The 19667-nt window shown below is 39.0% G+C and overlaps 1 protein-coding gene across 2 annotated transcripts in view; it reads right to left on the bottom strand.

Annotated features, from left to right (window-relative positions):
- The window catches only part of PCSK5 (proprotein convertase subtilisin/kexin type 5), a 259439-nt gene that overhangs the window by 80403 nt on the left and 159369 nt on the right, over window positions 1-19667 (bottom strand). For both annotated transcript variants that reach the window (XM_050913017.1, XM_050913018.1), the window contains exons 11-12: window positions 10834-10951; window positions 9577-9765 (exon numbers count right to left, since the gene is read on the bottom strand). In XM_050913017.1, coding sequence (XP_050768974.1) covers window positions 9577-9765; window positions 10834-10951 — 307 coding nt within the window. The remainder of the gene's footprint in view (window positions 1-9576; window positions 9766-10833; window positions 10952-19667) is intronic.

The raw sequence follows: 19667 nt of genomic DNA, 5'->3' as shown, positions 1-19667 counted from the left end.
TAGTATTATGTGACTGAGACAATATTAGCAATTCAATATATGTGACTTCTTGTGAGGAAATAAAATGTAACTGAGACATTGATCTCAATCCTCAAATGACCAAGGTATCACTCTCTTCAAACACTTGACAGAATTGAGTTTGGGTAAAATTGAGAGACTAATGGCATCTGATGGTTTCATCTAACCAACAACGTTACCATAATTTAATTACCTAGGTCGTGGGTGAAGAGGTTGGAGCTTAGGCCTGGATTACGATAATTTCTAGTATGGGGGCCCAGTTCAGAGGCTGCAATGTGATGCTGATCCCATGGGGAAGAGGAAGGAGGACTGGCCAAAGATTTTAGTACCTAAAACTGGAATCTATTAATGAGATTTGGAAAGACATAGGAGAATTTGCACTTTTATTCAGTGCTCACAGCATGTTGCCTGGTACCCCAAAGCTATTGATGGGAGGTGCACTCTAATCAAGACTGTTGCCTCCAATAAAATGGCACAGCTCAGCTTTAAAAAATACATATATATATGCCCACATATATATATGTATATTTTTTATATATATGCATACATATACATATATATGTATGTATATATATTTATCACTATTTTAATTTGGTCTTTACGTGTGAAAATTCCACTGGTAATAGCTATGCTTAAATATTTTTCATAAAACAAGATCTCTACAATAGAAAATCCAATAGATTAAAAACCCTTTTCCATAAAATAGAGAAAAATCTAGTATTAGACTACAAAAATATTACAATATTTTGCACTCACGTGATTCTTTACTGTTACTTTCTAAGCTAATTTCAAGCTTTAGTCTCAAAAGGTTGTGAAATTCAGCAAACATTGGGAAAGCAGGATACTTTCGTAGCAATGTGAATATGTGTCAATTTCTGGTAAAAATCGCCACACAGGATGTGAATAAAATGCCATACTTCTTGCTGAAAACTTTGGTCAGTCAGAGGCATGGGGTCAGGTACTGCATATCCACACTTACTGCAATAGGACCTGTACGGAACTGCGTGCCTGGTGCACTTCATAGGACTCAGCCCAAAGCTGATTTTCATGTTCTCATTTATGCAACCTTTTTCCGTTTTAAATGAATGCCTATAATAATACTCTTTTTTATCAGGGTTAATAGCATTAAATTAAAAAAATATATATATTTAGAATTAGGCTTCATTTTCACTGATAATTGGGTGAGATTTTCTTCTGATGCAGTTCTGTGCCGCTGTGTGTATGCGTCTATATGTGTGCACATATATATATTCTGCCACCAGAATTGGCCTGTTTCATGTCACTGTTAAATCAGTTGTTTGAATACAGCAAATATCACAAACACATGGCACACATCATTTACTGAAAGGTTAGAAATTATTACGCAGTTATTACCCAGTGTTTGCATGTGGGTATGTTCAATTTAAGTCATTATGTAGGTTATTTCCAACAGTTAGTCAAATTGTCATACTGTGTTTTGCCGATAACTAATGTATTACTTTCTAAACACCCTGTCAATCTGTCAAGGCAGCAATATTCCTCTTTGCCATTGTGGCAACTAAATTATATAGTATTATGCAAGTACTGTGCAATTACATTGCAAATTCTGTATTCACTGGGCTTCCATTCACATACATAGAAACACAAGTTGCTGTTTATTTTTACTGTAATTAGTCCAATATTTCCCATAGTATTTTTTGTTTAAGGGTGTTTATTTGTCATGTTTTGGAATTTTAAATTGCTGTCAGATTTCCATTTTAATATTGCATCATTCTTTTAAGTAATTTTGGGAGGAAGAGACAAAAATCCCTTATGACTATCATAGGTATATAAAAACACCTTTACCTAAAATATGGTATGGCTGAAACTGTAAGCTTTCCTAGCTCCATCCATGGAAATGGGGAAAATTTGGTAATATTCTTTCACAGAAAATTGAGTAGTTTTGGGAAAGAATACTTCTTTGGGAAAAATTTAAATTTTATAAAGTAAGGTTTAAATTGGAATCTTTTAATGTATGAACTGTGTTTCTACAAAAGATTCTATAAATGAGTTGAAACGCTACAGACAGATCAAAAGAACAGTTAAAAAAATAGAAAGATACTGACTGGAGGCTGTCTGTATATGTATGTTGTACATACACAATGGTCCAAGTATTTTTGTATTGCTCTGCTTACGCACTAAACTCTCAAATCAAAGAACCTGTAAGGCAGTACATGGATTTCCCTTTCAGTCGTGTTAAATGAATGAATGAAGTGATCAAATGTTCAGGTGTACTCTTCCTTATTCAGAAATACATACATCTGGAATAGGATCTCTTAAGGAGCATGGAGTCAGACCAGATGATAGTTAATTGATTTTGTTATTTGTCAAGTTGATACCAAGTCAAAATTCGTATCAAGGACACACTTAGACACAGTTTATCATGGACTAGTAAATTATTAGTATATGGTCTGATGAATTGTTAGTTAACTATTACAGGTTATTATAGATCAAAATAGTTAAACAAGATTATTAGAATAATCTGAAAATTTTTATGACCACGATCATATACATCTGCAATACCTGTACATGCATGTAACATGCTTTTAAGTACCAAAAAGTGAGTAACACCATTTGAATCTTCATAACTTATTTGTTAACATAACCACAATAAAATGCCAGATCTGTTATTCAGTTACTCAGGTGATCCCTCTTAGTAACAGGACATTCAGGTTAGGGTGGATGTGACCACATGACTGACTATATCCTGAGAAACTAATTATGGGCTGCTGCTTACAATGAATAGCATTACATTTAAAAATGACGACTCTTCTCTCTCTCAGAAATTTTATGACATACTCATCACATACCATATCTAGGCCTATATAAGAATATACATGTTACAGAGTGCAGAGTAAAATAATCATTTCCTTAAAACAAATTCAAGAGTCTTGGCCTCTTCCTCTGCCACCACTTCAGCCTAGAAATTGCATCACCTTTCTATTTAAGAATATAACTTCAAGCAGAAATATTCACCTGTAATCAAATTTTAGACCCAGAAGAAGACAATTAGCCACTTTCTTGGAATTCCACAAGTGGGAACATAAGGCTAGTCTCTCACAGTTAAATCTACTAGCGTTAAAAAACCGAACAAACAAGTGTGTCATCTTTTTAGCAAAGAATCTCTAAGTTCCTAAATGCTCAGAAGAATTTGTTTTAATTTGTTTTAATTTTTAATTTCATGTGAGAAAAGGCAGTGAGGGTAGGGGATCCATTTGGTAATGCCACCATCACCCATCATGAACAATAAAAGGTAAACGCATAAAAGGAGCTTTTTTATCATCAAGATCTTTTTTTCATCTCAGAAGGTGCAGCTGACTGACAGCCATGCTTATATATTGAACTGACCACATCGAGAGCCAGGAAGCCCTGCACCGTCTGATGGCTGGGGCTGCAGTGGAGTAACTGGCAAGAAAAGGCTATTTTCTCCTCTGTAGCAGCAGTCTTTGTTTATGATGTGCTCCAGCCTACTAAATTGGCAGCCTGACAGGCAAGTGGTCCTTGCCCACTACTCTAATTGGCCACAAGACTTCAAGTGAGCTTACAGTTTGAAAAGAGTACAGAGTGCCTTCCTGAGCTGCGCACCTGAAAATGGTTTGGTCAACTATTCTCCTTAGAGCAGCTCTTCTCCACAGTGTTCAACCACCAGCTCCCTGTGAGATGTAGCCCCTGAGGAACTGCAGAGAGCTCAAACTGACTTTACCAAAGCTTCAGCCAGACCCTACTGCCCACCTGCACTGAAGTATACAGGAAAAAAAAGAAATGGTCAGAGAGCACACAGGCACTTCAGAAGCTTTCTCACCTACATGTGTCAGGGAAGATCACTTAAAACTTCTGGACGTGTATCTAAAGAAGTATTTAAAATGTACACATACACTTCTTTTTTTTTTTTTAATTTCCATTTTACATCTGGTTATCACAGCTAATTTTATGAAGCAATGGAGATCTCCGAGCTGTCATGATAAAATTGTTTGGAGAAGAGTAGCATGAACAATTGGGTACAGTGCCTGCCAGCCTGAAGTAGTGGATAGTACAGCAACCACTATCTTTAAACATGGAGAGCTTGTCCCCAGGGACTACACATATCTGCATGAAATGCTCCATCATAACCTATAGACATGTTGGGCTGCTGAGCTCCACACACCACACTGGTCAGCCAGCTGCATGGCTGATACTTAATAGTTGTCTTCTTAAAAGCTGCATGTGCTTTCCTATTGAATTTGCAGTAAACCTTCAGAAACCTCACTCTAAACAGGCAGAAATCCTAATGCAAGGGCATGAATGAACCTGGTGCCGTACATACAGAATTTTCCTACCCTATCCTAGGTTTGAAAACGGACATCTGATTAGGGTAAGGGCAGTAGGGGACACTGACTGTCCATCACACAATCCAGTTTATTCCAAGTGAAACTCAACGTAATAAGTGTCATAGTAAGATTGAGGTGGGGCTAGTTTTCATAAGGCTGGGAAAAGATTAATTCATTCTCACTATAGTAGCTGGGGCAAACCTATCTGCAGGAAGTAGAAATCCTAGGCATTCTTCCTCAGCCTGTCTTAAACAGCTGTTCTCTTTTCTGTTTGGTTCAACATAAACCTCAGAAGCTGAGACATTTAGCTGGATTCTAAATATGTCCTTTGCCACTTGTCTTCACTCCTGCTTTGACTATGGAAAATTAAGTCAAACTTCTAATGATGGACTCTAATTTTCCACTAAAACTCAACTTGAGGTATTGAATTCTAAAAGCCAATACATGCCCACTCTGCAGATCCCTGATTAATTCTTTACTAGTCTCAGTCATCAAAGAAAGGCATGTGTCACTCTAAATTTCAGATATATTGCACTTCATTCTTCTTCCACATTTTTCTTTGAGCAAGGTCCAGGATCAATTTTAGAGTTGCATGGAGGATAGTGTCACTTACACGCATTCATTTACTTTTTTGCACATAAACCCCGTTAGTCTTTTCTGCAGAGCTGAGCAAATCAACAGTATTTTTTCCCCTCTTTGATAGCAAATAAAAGTTTACTTTTTTTTCAAATTGATGTTGTGTCTGTAGTATCCCTGGAGCTCCTCACCCTATCTACTGCTAATACTGCCAGGGTATGAAAAAAAAAAAATTTTTAGAGGTATTGACATTGCAATTGCAGTTCAAAGAATGGTTGGTAGAAGGGTAGTGGGATGTCTAGTCACCATCCCACCACCCCCCGCAAAAAAAAAAAAAAAAAAGAAAAAAGATATAGACAACCTGAATGAAATAAAACATAGCAAGTACGAGTTGAGAGAAATAGTTTTCTGAGAGCTGCTTCATTCTGTAGACATAGTACAAGCAGAGGATTATTGTTTGCTTATCCTGGACTTAATAATACCACCACAGAGTCCTTTTTAACAGTGAGACTCACTGTGAAGGTTGACCCTATCCTTTTCATCATATTTGGATACATAAAATCTTGTTTTTGTTATTAAAGTATAATGTGTAAACTGCAATAAAGATGTAAGACAGACTGGTCCAGGAATCAAAATGTGCTCCTATAAAGAAAAGGTTTCCTCTACTTCTGATCACCAAGACTTTTTATGAAGCAAACTAGCAATTAAGATCAGATGAGAATACCTTGGTTTTGATCTATGAGTTTCCCGCAGAGGAGGGTATTATTAAAATTTACTGATTATCTAAGGTTTCATGATAGGAAAAAGATGGTCATGAAAATACTTCCCTTTGTTACTGAACAGAGGTATTATTAATGTCAGTGCCATATAAGCATAGGAAGCTAGTGGCCTGGAAACTTGCCACCACGTGGCTAAAAAATTTCAGTTACGCAGTTTGAATGGCAGCAGCTGCTTTAAATTTAAAGGGCAAGAATTAAGCAAGCCATGACTTCAGTGGGAGACAAACAAGCTCTAAGTTTGCTTCTTCTATCCTCTTTGTATTTAGCTTCTCCTCCATAGCCGCCCTGTACTGAGTGTTTGTTAGAACTGACCTTGGTACGTCTCAAAAACACTCAGAAACCCATGCTGCCAAATCCAATGGCCAATTGTTTTTAAAAAGGGGATACTGTTCCCCTTTGGACTTAACTGTAGCCTCATCCTCACACCAGCCAGCACTTTCCAAGCCTGTATTTTCCTCTGCTGCAGTACATCCAATGTAATCATGTTTAGTACTTTCCAAACAACAAAGCAGATGTTCCCTGTAATGCAGTTTTTGAAGAATGCACATGAGGCTCAAGCCAGTGACAGTGTAATCCACCAAATGCCTGCAAAGGAATCCACATCGCCTCTGACTAACAAGTTTTCTTACTGAAGTCATTTTAGGGGATGCCAACATTAAGGAAAAAATATGTAGAAAAAAGGCCAGATATTGCCTTGAGGGACCTACTCGTCAATGCACCAGAAACTACACAATGACTCTTCTTCCAGAATTGGTGGTGCACATGTGTAAAATATACCTTCTGCACTTTAAGACATTTTACCAGCAAACTGTTTCAAATTAAACCCAGATGAGTAATGGTAAAGCAATGAGGTTTTCCCTGGGTTCAGTAAAAACAGCTGGTATTGCTGCTATTAATCATGTACGTGTGCATTAAAAGGTCTTGTATGTCTGAGAAAAGCATCTCAGTCAGGTAGTAGCAATGTACAACAGCCTCTGGGATCTTTGCCTATAGAAAAAAAAACCCAGACCACTTGCTACCAATGCATCCCTGCATGCTACTTGTACTTGAATGCATTTATTCTGATGTCCGCATCAATAATGCTTTAAAAATCAAATACCTCAACTAAATTCTCATATTAGTGAATAACAACACTCCTACTCTGAGTTTTATTGTGTAACATTATGCTAAAACATATACACTCAACAACACTCAGTATACTACTAATTGCAAGACCACTGAGCTGTAAGACTTCTTCCAGCAAGACCAAGTAAAACAAGCCTTGAAATACCATTTTGAAAAGTATTGTTCCCATATCCATCACTTTACCCTATGAAAGGATTTGTGAAAACTCTAGGTATTTCAGACCTAGAGTTTGCAAAATGCATTTACTCCTTAATATTAGTAGCCCAGAGTTGTTTGTTTCAGCCAAATGTGACTGACAAGTCAGTATATGTCTGAAGCTTGCACGGGAAGGGCATTTCTGGTGCGACTGCAGGAGTATTCGCTCTGTCATGAATAATTTGTTTTTTTGGAAAGTGGCAAAACATTAAAAGGCCTTTCAGGTTTCTTTGCTTTCTGGTTAGCCTTCTGATAGTATAGGATAAGAAACAGCTGAACATCACCTTATTTTAATACATACATTTGCGTTCTCTCTCTACCACAGGTACAGAATAGAATTACTTTTAAGATGCAGGGGTTACAAGGAGACTGATTGAATTAAACTTGGTACCTATTCCACATACCAGTCATCACCAGAGGTGAACTGTGAATACTGGAATGTCTTTATCTCTCACTTGCTGTGAGTCAGCTGCAAGACATGAAGGCCTAGAGCCAAAAGTTAGCTGTGTTAAGACCACTGGGTTTACACGCGATTGTTTTGTTTGGATACCTAGTTGAAGGACTTTTAATTTTTTTCATTTTGAAGCATGGAAGAACTGCTGCATGAAAATGGAATACAAAACTAAAGAAGGATTTCTTCAAACAGAAAAACAAAAGCCTGTTTCATAACTGCTTAGAGGGTAGAAGTCTGCCTCTGTACTGGTTAGCAGAGGACAAATTCTTTGTTCAGTGTAGCAGGGAGATACATAGATGTGTGTGCCCATGTACTTTATCAGCAAGGCACTGACAACACTCATAATGAAACACAGGAGATATTCTAGAGGGCCCCAAAATTCCAGGACAGCTTTCTCTCCATTTGATGAATTAATGTCTACAGCTTGAAGAGTATTTTCAGTACACCTTTTTTTTTAAATTAACCTAATCTCTAATGAAAATGTGGGTTCACCCTTCAATCAGAAGCAAGTCCATTTGAGCTCCACCTGTCTCCAAAACAGATCCTTCCTTTCAAGAGGAAAAATAAGTCCTCCTACCACTGAGGGACAGGAAGGCACGCAATTCTCCAGGGCTAGATAGTCACTGTACTAGCAAATCTGGCTGGGGGAATGTGGATGACGAGGCACTCTGGAAAGCAGGCTACTCCCAATTCATTAAAAGCCCTGAAGAGTAGGACTGGGGATATAAACTTTTGTGAAGACTTGAGCGTGATGGCAGAAGAGTTCTCACAACATATGTCTGACACATGGCAGCTTTTGCTGTTTCTGAGATATATAACATCAGCTAACATCAACTTTTGTGTGGGAGCCGTGCTCTGTGTCCAGCAGAATGGCAGTCATCTAAATCTGCTAGTCACCAAAGAAAAAATTTTCCCTATCATACTATGGTTCCATCAGGAAGAAGATTTTCTAGCCAGTTGGAGAAGTATAGAATCATTTCTTATTGTAATTTATTTGCATATTTGGAAATGGGGTAGAGTTTGAGAATGTTTCTGGGGTTTCTTAGTGCTTTAACCATCTCTGGTAGGAGGCAGTGCTCTTGATCACTGATTTAGCCAGATTTATCTGGGAAGGACTGCCAATGTTTTCTTCCAAAAAAATTCCTGCTAGTAGACCAGAGAAACAGAAGTATCACTGGCAAGTCTTTCAGTTTGCTAAGGACAAATACTAATGATGCACCTCATCTCCAGGGACTCAAATTGCACTAATGTTGGAAATGCTGCATTGGATAAAGAGATACTTGTTTGAGTCCAGTGTGGAGAAAAAGAGACAATCTGATGCAGTGTCACAGTTTCTCAAAGAACATAACACAGAGGTGACAGGACGAGAAAAAGGACTGATCTTTCTTAGTGGTTGTTGTTACAGTAGCCGGACATTCAAAAGCAAGCATCCATCATGGATCTGTGGGATGAAGGAAACGGCTGACTTTTAAGAATTTTAATAAGTCGGTTACAAATGACCCATTAACTTCAAAGTACTAGTGCAACTTCTCAGCATTGTCCTACCAGGAACCTTCCATGGGTTGAGCATACTACTTCAATATGCAAGGTGAAAAAAAGGATATGGAAATTGGTAACATCAGGAGTCATAACCATATTCACAAAGCTTAAAGAAAATAGTAGTAGAGAACTACTATTCTGTCTGATTTTTATTACTAGTGAACAAAAGATAAAAAAGGAGAAAAATGAAAAATAAGTGCCAATAGCATGTAGAAACACACTTCCATTCAGCTTCCGTAACACTGAGCCTGTTACTATTTTCTTCACGTTTTCCAGCCATCTAATAATTGGTGAGCCACACAAGACTACTGAAATTGACTAATCTTTGTTTTGGAGATGATGTCCTTCAACAGCTTTACAGCCTGCTCTTCTACTGATAAAGACAGAGATTGCCATCTTTGAGTTCATTTGCACTTCACTCTCCCCGTCTCTCTCAGAAAAAATTATTAGCCTGTGTCTGCCAGCGAACCTACTGTAATGACTTGACTGTTCTTTGCTGATGCTGCAATCTCAGTGCAGGCTCTGCAGGCTGACTGGACTGTGAATTTGCATTGTCATACTATACCTGTTGGCCAAGAGCTGTGACCTAGTTCCAGAAGGAGAGGTTAGGTAAATTGCCAAGTCTCCACGTCGAGGGTGAGTAATAGTGATGCGCACGACGACGTGCTCCAAGTAGATCACATGGTGGTTAGGATTATCTGAACAGCCAGTGGCTTTGTAAATTGAACGGACAATGCTGTCAGGTCGTATTGTTCTATAATATAAGCATATAAAACAACATCAGCATTTCTTACTTGTTCTGTAAAATATGACAACCACATCTTTTTTGCTTAGTAGTGAATGACAGAGTTGGACAATTGTTTCTGAGAAGTCAGTAGCCTATAACATTAGTTTTAACACTTACTTCCTACCACCACGGGTAATTATTTTACTGCAGCTAATGGCAACTACCTGGCTTTCTGCTAAGCATGTACACATGCTAAAAGAGGACAGTGAAAAAGCTGTAATAGGAATAAGCCTTTGGGACAGAGCATTTTTGTGGATTAGTGGCCAGCTGAGAATTGTGGGGATTGTCATGGGATCACAGCTGGTTGTTAAGCCCCAGGAAATGCCTGGCATAGCCATAGTCCTTGCTTACATAATAGAAAGTATTACATGTTAACTGTACCAAACAGCATCTTACTCAGCTGGTTTAAACTGGCATGACATCCTTGCAGACTATACCAGTTATGGATCAAGCCTGTCAAGCACATTTATCAAACAAGAACCTTAATGCTTTGGAAATGTGCCTTACGGCTGATGCTGTCTCTGTATCCACAGAGTGCACATACAGAATTTTGTTTTTAAGTCTGGTTCTATAGAGACCCTATCCTAGCAAGCGGAAAGCAGTTTGTCTTAGCCTCTGAGCTAGAGATTCTCCTGAGAGTGAGAGAGACAATATCACGCAGTATTTTAATGAAAAGAGTATTTGCTTGTTAGATCCTGGATTGGTAAGTTTGTACCCATCTTACAAAGGTGACTGCAGTGCACTCAACCAAACATTCTTCTTCTTTGGTGCATCATCTATACCAGAATCAATCGTTATCCAGCCTGTCTTGTTTTACACCTTCAACTTCTGGAGTGTTCTTTAAACTAGGGCCTTTTTCCAAGCACTACAGGGAACAACGTTTACAGGCAAATGACCTGACATCTGTGAAGGTGACAGAGATCCCCAGTACAGCTTTCAAAATGACACATTATACACAATGCAAGGGAGGGGTAAATTATACCCAATTTCTTTCCATAAGTTTATGCCAGCAAGAGTTTTGGCAGCGGGTATTACTTGATTTGCCGATCGGTGTTCTCCACACACACATGCTGTGGAGGGACCGTTGTCCACTTTTCTGCTTCCATCACCATTGCTTCAGCATCCATCAGTCCAAATCCATAGAGGTGGCTCACTGCAAGGTACAAACAGAATGGTTGCTATTATAGCATAAAACCTTGTTTTTCATCATAGACTAATTCCAGAGAGTCACATCCTAACAGGAGCTGCTTCTTTTCTACTTCTTCCTTGCTTTCGCACAAAGCTCAAAAATCTCCTTGCCAGAAACAGTAATGACTATATCTAATTTGTTCACTGAATCTGTTCACTGCTTTATTACAGAAGCGGCAAATGACCATCATGAATAACACTGCCTTACCACAAGGAGAGTGGACCAGAACTGCAGAATGCCAGGAAGTACAATTGCCTCTGATTGCCCTTTGTCCATGTGCCTTAATTCAGCCCAGTCCTCTTATATGACATAATGTTAAAAGGTGTAAAGAACCAGAGGAGGGTTATTTCTGTTACTCAAATACCAAACACATGCATGTATGTGAATATTGAAGGTAACTGAGACAATAAATTTAAGAAGGAACACACTGTCTTTTGTAACTGCTGTACGCTCTTCACTTCCCTGAGTGTAAGCAGCATGTGGATGCTCTCCTCTTCCTGTACGCAGTATGGTTGCCACTGGCCAGCCAACCAGCTAGGTCCAACATCTCCCTAAAGCTGTCTGCATGATGAGGGTGAAAAGCAATGGTATTTGAAGTCCAGAGCCCTAAAGATAATCTGGTTCTTATGCAGAGTCTGTGTCAGAAAGTCCTTTCCTCTACCTCCTTTGTAGATCCGCAGATGAAGGACAGATCTGCAGATGAAGTTAGTGCTGGAGAGACCTGTTAACATTGCTGTCAACCTCTGATATTACCTACTGCATGCATTGCACACACAGTGGTACTAAGCATCCATGCGTGGAGGTTAGCACTCTGTTAACACCCATTCCTGGATCTTTCCTCCTCACCTCTATCTGCCTTTCATGCCATGGAGAGCCAACAATGGTCCCCTTGCAAGAACCTCAATGCTTAGTAATTTAACTTTAATGCCTGAATGCCTTCTACTCAAAGAAGCACAAGGCTTTAAAATATCATCTTTCTTAGGATACAAAAAATCGAACTTTCAAATGCCCAACACCTAGACAAGGTGAAGTATTTCCAACAGACTTGTGCCAATTCTGTATCTTTTACTTTTTTGTAATTTTAAGAGTACTTAAATTGATGTAACTATTTCAAGAGTTCCAGCAGTTCACAAAGGCTAAAAGTTTCACTTACTGAATCAGCTGTGTGTTTTTGGTTGCTGTTCCAATCAAAACAGAAGCTTGCAAATGGATTTTGATGAATTAGAAGAGCTACTAGCCATGTTGTTTTATTGTGACAAATCGGCGCTCTTGGTAAGGTTCTGACAGGAGAAGGTGAAAGAAAAAAGCTTCCAGAGGGAGGAGTTTAGATCCCAAATATTAATAAATCAGTTTTGCTTGCTACCACAGACAATGCTACCAGAAAACCCTCAGAAAAACATAAGTGCTATTTTAATCAGTAATGCGACAAGGCATGGTGTAAGTCTTTCCAACTGCACTTTGCAGAGGGTTTGTGAAAGCAGCCTCTACTCATTGCCAAACCAGAATTCAAAGGATTCCATCCAAAAAAACCCCAACCTTGTCAAACAAATAACAGTTCAAAGCATAAAAATAATCAGTGCTTAAGGATCCCATCTTCCAAATATGGCAGTATCTAATACCATCTGAAACTGCCAACTGAAGAGGGTTCCTCAATGGAAAATACTTCAAGGCGTAACGACTGTGTAATGAGCTGGTTTTCTTCCCATCTCCTTCCCCTTCAGCCCCAAACTGAAGTGCACATAGCATGGAAATGTTCATTTGGAGAGAACTAAACACAGCTCTTCTGCCAAATGAGGCAGGTACCGTTTTCAGAAATGAAACATAATGACTAAATATATGAAAATAATTAAATTCAGCCCTCCTTCAGCCTTCTGAATTCTCTTTAATGTATTCCACAAACAAATGGACAGGGAAAGAGACATCCTATTTTTACACGTGGGTGGAGGCAGCCAGAAAAAGGGCAAGGAAAGCTTAGATGGAGAAACTGTTTGTACTGTGAATACAGTTCATGTGATGGAAATCTCCTTGGTCATAGATCTCATCTTGCAAAAACTGCATCTGCTGATGAGAGCATATTTATGTGTGAAGTCATTTGTCTGTTCTTACACTGCATGCATTGCTCTGATATTTAAAATTTTTATTAATAGTCATTCTGTCTGCTCTGAAGAACAGTGGGAGGAACAAGAGTGTTAACTCACATGGTCTGTAACTGTACACAGTTACTTTGTGTAGTACTACATTTAAACAGTGAGGGATTAAATTTTCATGAATAGAAAAATCTTTTGAGCTAACCCATGGAAAACACATTTTTAATTCGCGACAGGTAGCAACTTGCATTGGGCTAGCGCTCAGGATGTCCAGTTGTAAGAGGCTGTGTGTTCAACTCAACTAATGAGCTCAAAGAAGAGCCAAATTTCTCCTCAACTCACCTTTTCTCACCCAGAAATAAGGGCAGAAGAGCACCTAACATTGTCACCACCAGGCAGTGACCTTCTGATGGAAACTTAAGTGGCTTTTAAGCCACCTCACCCTAGAATTTTTTTGCCCTAATACGCACAATAAAAATACAAATAAAATCTAGACAGTGAACTTTCTATCTTTCCTACCCTAAAAATTACTTGTAAGATAGAACTGTGTTCATTTTTCATCCAGGAGAAAAAATTACCACCTAAGGTTTTGTGGTTGTGTTAATTGTCCATGATTCAATGCTTAAACTCTCTTGCATGAGAGCAGCGGTAGGAGTGAGAAGTTCTGCACCTGCTGGCTTTTTTTTCCACAGCTGAAAAAGAAGTACATTTTTTCCTTGAAAGGCCCTCCCATTGAAATAAAAAACTTCCTGACAGTCAGGGGTGCTCCTAAATCCTTCCACGTGGGGAGCTTCCAGGCAGCTGACATTTGGCTGTCTGCAACGTTTGCACTTCAAAGCCCTTGATCCAGTGGGTTGGTTAGCAGCTGCAGGTACCAGCAGAGGCCCATAATTTTCAAAGACTAAATAATAGCAATTTAGGAAAGAATCACAGAGTTAACAAAAGTAGTTGATCCCACGTGTCTTAGAGAAGAAAGCAGATTTTGTTTCCTACTGCCTTCAAATTGCACCCCTTCATCTGTGTATATGCTAGTATTGCTGTGAACTCTATGCCAGGGTGCCTCTCCCAGAGGTTAAAAATGACCTCAATGGTCCACATGGGGCCATAAATGTCTTCTAGGAAACATCTGGAACTGCCACTGATTTGTATGCGAATGGTGCTGAGCTCACTTCTGCTAACCCAGATAGAAAAGCAATATTTGAAAGGTACTGATGATTACAGAGTGAGATAAGCTGACTGCAAGTGCAAAATGCCCCAGGACCTTACACATACCCACTTACGTGCTCTACATTATCGCTGCTGTGAATTGCTGCTGGGCTTGGCTGTTGCTAGGAATCATTGAGCATGTCAGAGGGGGTACAGGGCTGTTTTGTAAGAAGATATTTGCCTTTCAGAGACAGAACAGGAATGTGAGGTTGGTGCAATGTAAGCTGATGATTAAGGAGCGGACTGTTGCTCTTGTGGAGCTGAAGAGTTGAAAACTGTGATCTCCTTGCGATCAAGGTGTCCATGGGAAGAACTGTCCTTGAATCCTCTCTCTACTCATGCAGCAATGCAAATTGATCCATTTCTATTTCTGCAAAATCACAGGCACACACAGAGCTTTACCGATGTAGGACAAGTTTCAGAGAAAAACTTGCCTCCTGCAACACAAAGTGCTTATTGAATTTTAGCTGATCTCTTTATTCTTCTTATCATTAAAGAAAATAACATTTCTTGGGGCTAAAGTCCATCTATTTATCCCTGGAGCGATTCCTCTATTAACGCATGATGAAATCAAGGCCTGCTCAGCTGCTGGGTAGACTTCCCCAGCTTTTTTTTGGTTTTGTCTGAACTGCTATTGAAAATTCAATAACTTTCTCATTTATATACAAAGAGTATGTAAAGCTACCCCCAAATCTAAAGGCAGCAGGTATATCCCACTTGACTTGACTAGGAGAAATATGAATGGCTGGTGTTGATAAATCATAACACAGAATCATGCAGACTCCAGGAAAACTGGGCCCAGACACCGAAAACACAGCATTTCCAGTGCCTCAGTGCAGCTAAACTTGATTTGTTAGGCTGCAGTTTCATTGCCTGTCATCAAGATGTCTCATCAGTAGCCTAGATGCTAAGCCTCCCTTGCTATTTCAGTCATCTGACAAAATACACTGCAGAATATTTTCTCCCTATTATATTTTTGGCCTTTAATTTTCTATACTGTGAAAGCAGCATTGGAAATATAAATATTTTGTATACACATATCAAATACTAAATCAGAAGGAGAGAAATGGTAATAACTTCAGTTTGTCAAATGAGGAATATGCAGCTTTCCTAAACTAGATTCAGCTGTTTGATATGTAAATTATTATGACTTGTTCATTTATGCTACTTTAGGAACTTGATCCAGTCTCATCCAAAATGAGACCGACAAAATAGGAGTCTTAAATGCCCCTTATACAGTGGTTTTATTAAATGTTGCTTAGCAAGACTAGAAGATGTGAGACTCTTGAGTTACTCTCATCCTATAAATACTTCAAACTGACCTACACCAATATTTCTTTTACATTTGACATTTTATTTGCAAATATAAAGCTTTAGTTCTATATTACTTTAAGTTTCTATTGTTTGCTTAGTATATCAAAATGCTTCAACCAGGAAAGACAATTGTCTAAAGAAAATTAAGGGACAGAAAAGGAGAAATGTTATGATGACACACGGCTTAAACTATTTTAATTTTGTTTTGTCATGTCCTAACTAAGAGAACATTGACCTTGAATGAGAATTCATCTTGTTTCAGCCATATTCCGGTTTCGTGTCAACCTATGACCAGTAATCTGTGATAACTGGATGTGATTTCTGAAACACTTAACTGCTTTACAAGCCAATAACACAACCGTGCAAGAACATTCTTTTTCATTCTTGCTTGTAAAACCAACTCCCTCATGCTTTTTAGATTAAGCACTCTATTTGTATTTTTATATTTTACACAGAACCAACCCCTCAATTTTTCTACTTAAAGACAAAGCAAACAGCAAACTTAGTCCTCCCTCCCCACAGCTTTCCCTTAAATCCAAGTATTTTTAAAGACTCAGCAGAGATGGTAGAAGATTGAGTTCTTACTCTTACCATCACACCAGAGAAGGATTTGAAGGACAGAAAGTTGCCCAACAGATTTGTCTTAAAAGTGGCAGCTACAAAGATGCACAATGAGAAACTGAAGGGCCTCTATATCATATAATCATGTAAGCACAGAATGATTTGGGTTGGAAGGGACCTTTAAAGTTCATCTCGTCCGACCTCCCTGCCATGGGCAGGGACATCTTACCAGATCAGGTTGCTCAAAGCCCTGTCCAACCTGAGCTTGAACACTTCCAATGATGGGGGACCCACGACTTCTCTGGGCAACCTGTTCCAGGGTGTCACCACCCTCATCATAAAAAATTTGTTATGTCCAATCTAAATCTACCCTCTTTCCATTTAAAACTATTGCCCCTTGTCTTGTCACTACAGGCCTTGGTAAAAAGTCTCTCTTCATCTTTCTTATAAGCCCCCTTTATATATTGAAAGGTCGCAGTAAGGTCTCCCTGGAGCCTTCTCTTCTCCAGGCTGAACAATCCCAACTCTCTCAGCTTTTCTTCATAGGAGAGTTGTTCCAGCCCTCTGACCATTTTCATGGCCAGAAAGGTGCTAACAGAATACTTAAAAAATTGCTTTTATTGAGCTTCCAGTCATCTTTATGTCAATTTCTGATTTTTGTATTAGTACAAATAATTTCTTCAATAATATACTAACCATGGATTTACCTGATAATAGATTTGACAAAAAAGATCAGCTCTCTGGAATTTACACTTTTTCTGTCCACCAAAAAGCTCCTATTCATTGATAAAATAAAATATGGATTGCCCAGGAACACTAGTGGGACAGCTAGTAGAAGCTAAACCTCCCGTAGCCAGTGTACCTTTGTGAATAGTTTCTGTATGCAACTCTGACACTGCATGACCTGCTATTAGACTTTGCAGCCATTTAAAAAGCAGCCCTAAAACACACCATCTTAAAACATTAAGGAATTACATCCAAGATCACATTTGCATTCACATCCTGGCAGTATTTATCTACTTCAGGTATTTAAAACACATATGGTTATAAAGCATAGACATTGATTGACAAAAAGGACTAAGACCGAAATACACTTTTGGGGCATCAGGGTCAGATTCTACTAGTAGCGACAGCAAGTACCACCCAAACACTTCCCCCTCTCATGAGTGTTGGCAGCCTCTGGGCAGAGGTCAGTAGTCTTGGGATTCAGCCACACCACGGTCCACAGTCAGCCGTGAGCGCCCATGTGTACCCAGCATGGCCATACCAAGTTCTGCCCTGCCTGCAGCAAGACCTCAATCAGTTCCCGATTTACTTCTCAGAGCTTATTTAGGTATGAGTAAACCAGGTTAATGCAGTCCTCGGAGCACATGGTATCTACGGTGCCCTGTATATGGGGACATTTTCTCCAGAGTCAGAGAAAATACCAGTAAGCCTTGCTTACTTCTCTGCCTCTGAATGAGCAGAGTTGTGGTAGAAACAGAAAACCTGACTACTGCTGGCTGGTGATTGCTAAGACAGACAAGCTGGTGCTTCTCTGCAGCAGCATTTGGCTGTAAATCATAAAGCCTCTACTGAAGACATTGATTTATATCACTTGAAATGAGCCAGTTTATGTGAATCTGAGAATAAATCTGAGGATTATGTGCATTTAGAAGGGAGAAAAAAATTTGCCAAAATAAAGTTGGCTAAGGAGCATCTACAGTAATAGAAGCTATAATTTTTTAACTAGTGATAGTCTTTTTATATTGGATTTTTTTTTCCAAAAAGTATAAACATCCATTGAAAAACATGGCAGCTTACAAGTTTTCTTTAAACAAAAAAACCCATTTTGTGACTGCACCATGGAACAACTTCTAAGAAAATTTACTAATTTCCTCTATTAGGAGCAAATTTACCCTCAGAGGTACATTTAGGATTCCCCGATGTCTCAAAAGCAGCCAAATGTCATTTCACCCTATCAAAGAAGAAAAACACCTTTTGGTGAGAGCCTCTATGCTAGACTTCATCTCAGAACAGATGATGACAGATGATTTCAAAGGCACTGTAAGTGGAAATGCTGACAGATTGTTAGCAGGAGACACAAGGATAGCATTTCTGTGCTGTCAGGTCTATAAGACACATGGTGCAGAACATCCTTCTTGTTCTGTCTCGCACAGCTGCTGTGTCTGTTCAGAAGTGTCGGTGTGCCAGAGGGATATTTACACTCAAACTAATTCCTAAGTGAGCATAGGGCTGCAGCAGATTTCAGCAGAGGAAGGATATACACAAATACGTAAAAAGTCATAAAAAAGTGTTTTGCAAATTATTTAATAATAATGATGGTGATTTTTAGAACTAAAACTATAACAACCTCACCCCAAAGCAGAGAAATTATTAATTAACTAAGCAGACTTCACACTATCCCCGTAGAGCTATGTACTAGATTCTGATCAGTAACCTGAAGCAAAAGGAAGTTAAACAATAAGCCAAGTCTACACAGATAGCTGGACTGGTAATGCTGGTAATAGACCTTGCGGATGAATTTCTGCATCCCCTGACTTAAAAGTGACCCCCCAGTAGCTAATTTTTCTGGAGGGAAAAAGTGATACAGTTATAAACAACTCCAGGTGTCTAACTGATCTGAGTTGTCCTATGTAGGCCCTTATCTTTCCCTACTATTACTAGATGTTCTACATCCTGACAGGATGCTCTAAGAAGTGCTTAAAATACTGTATAGCAGATGGTGTGATCTGCTTCCTAACTGGCCTGAATCCTAGTTCCACTAAAGTGGACATACTGATAATAAAACAACTGCCAGTTTTGTAATTACTGAAATGCACTATAGCAATGCAACAGCAATGAAGAGCTTTGGTGTTCTCAAAGGCAGGTGCATGTTTTTTAAAAAAGACAGAACTAACCCGTGCACAAGACATTCACCATTGCCATGGATGTATACAAGTATGGCTAGATATTTGCCTAGAATGTTCTCCCAAGTGTACTGCTTTAATAATTAGTATATAAAGAGGTCATGCAAATGCATATAACTTTTAAGGACTCTTCTTTTAAAATGCAGTCTTCATTGTCTACAATTAAAGCATTCTGCTTTGGAGAATTGTATCAGTTTATCACTCACTTTTTAAATTCGTTGATCCTGGTTCTTCTTTCTTAATACTGCAAAACGGAAATCTACAATTCACATTAAGTGGCAGACTCTTAGGTTATGAGTCCATAGGGGAAGACTTCTATCCCTCCCCTTCCTCCCTGCCCCCCAATCCTTTGCAGAGTTTTGCTAAAGGTCTGAGTTGGGCTCGTTAAAAGAAGGTAATGTCAAAGGTTATCATTCCCATGGCGTGCATACTGTTAGTGCTGTCAGTCCACTTGGCAATGTTTGGAATACTAGGAGCTGCAGAGCATAGTAATTGTGCATAGCTTTATATCTAGGATAGACGGACATCAAGTCTGTCAGTTGTTGAGCAGAGGCACTACCTTTTTAAATTCTTTGTCTGCTATGCTGATCATGGTTTGGTGAC

The sequence above is a fragment of the Gymnogyps californianus genome, chromosome Z, assembly GCF_018139145.2.
Source record: "Gymnogyps californianus isolate 813 chromosome Z, ASM1813914v2, whole genome shotgun sequence".
NCBI classification, from domain to species: domain Eukaryota; kingdom Metazoa; phylum Chordata; class Aves; order Accipitriformes; family Cathartidae; genus Gymnogyps; species Gymnogyps californianus.
Note: the sequence above shows the minus strand (reverse complement) of the source record. Positions and strands in the feature narration are given on the sequence as shown.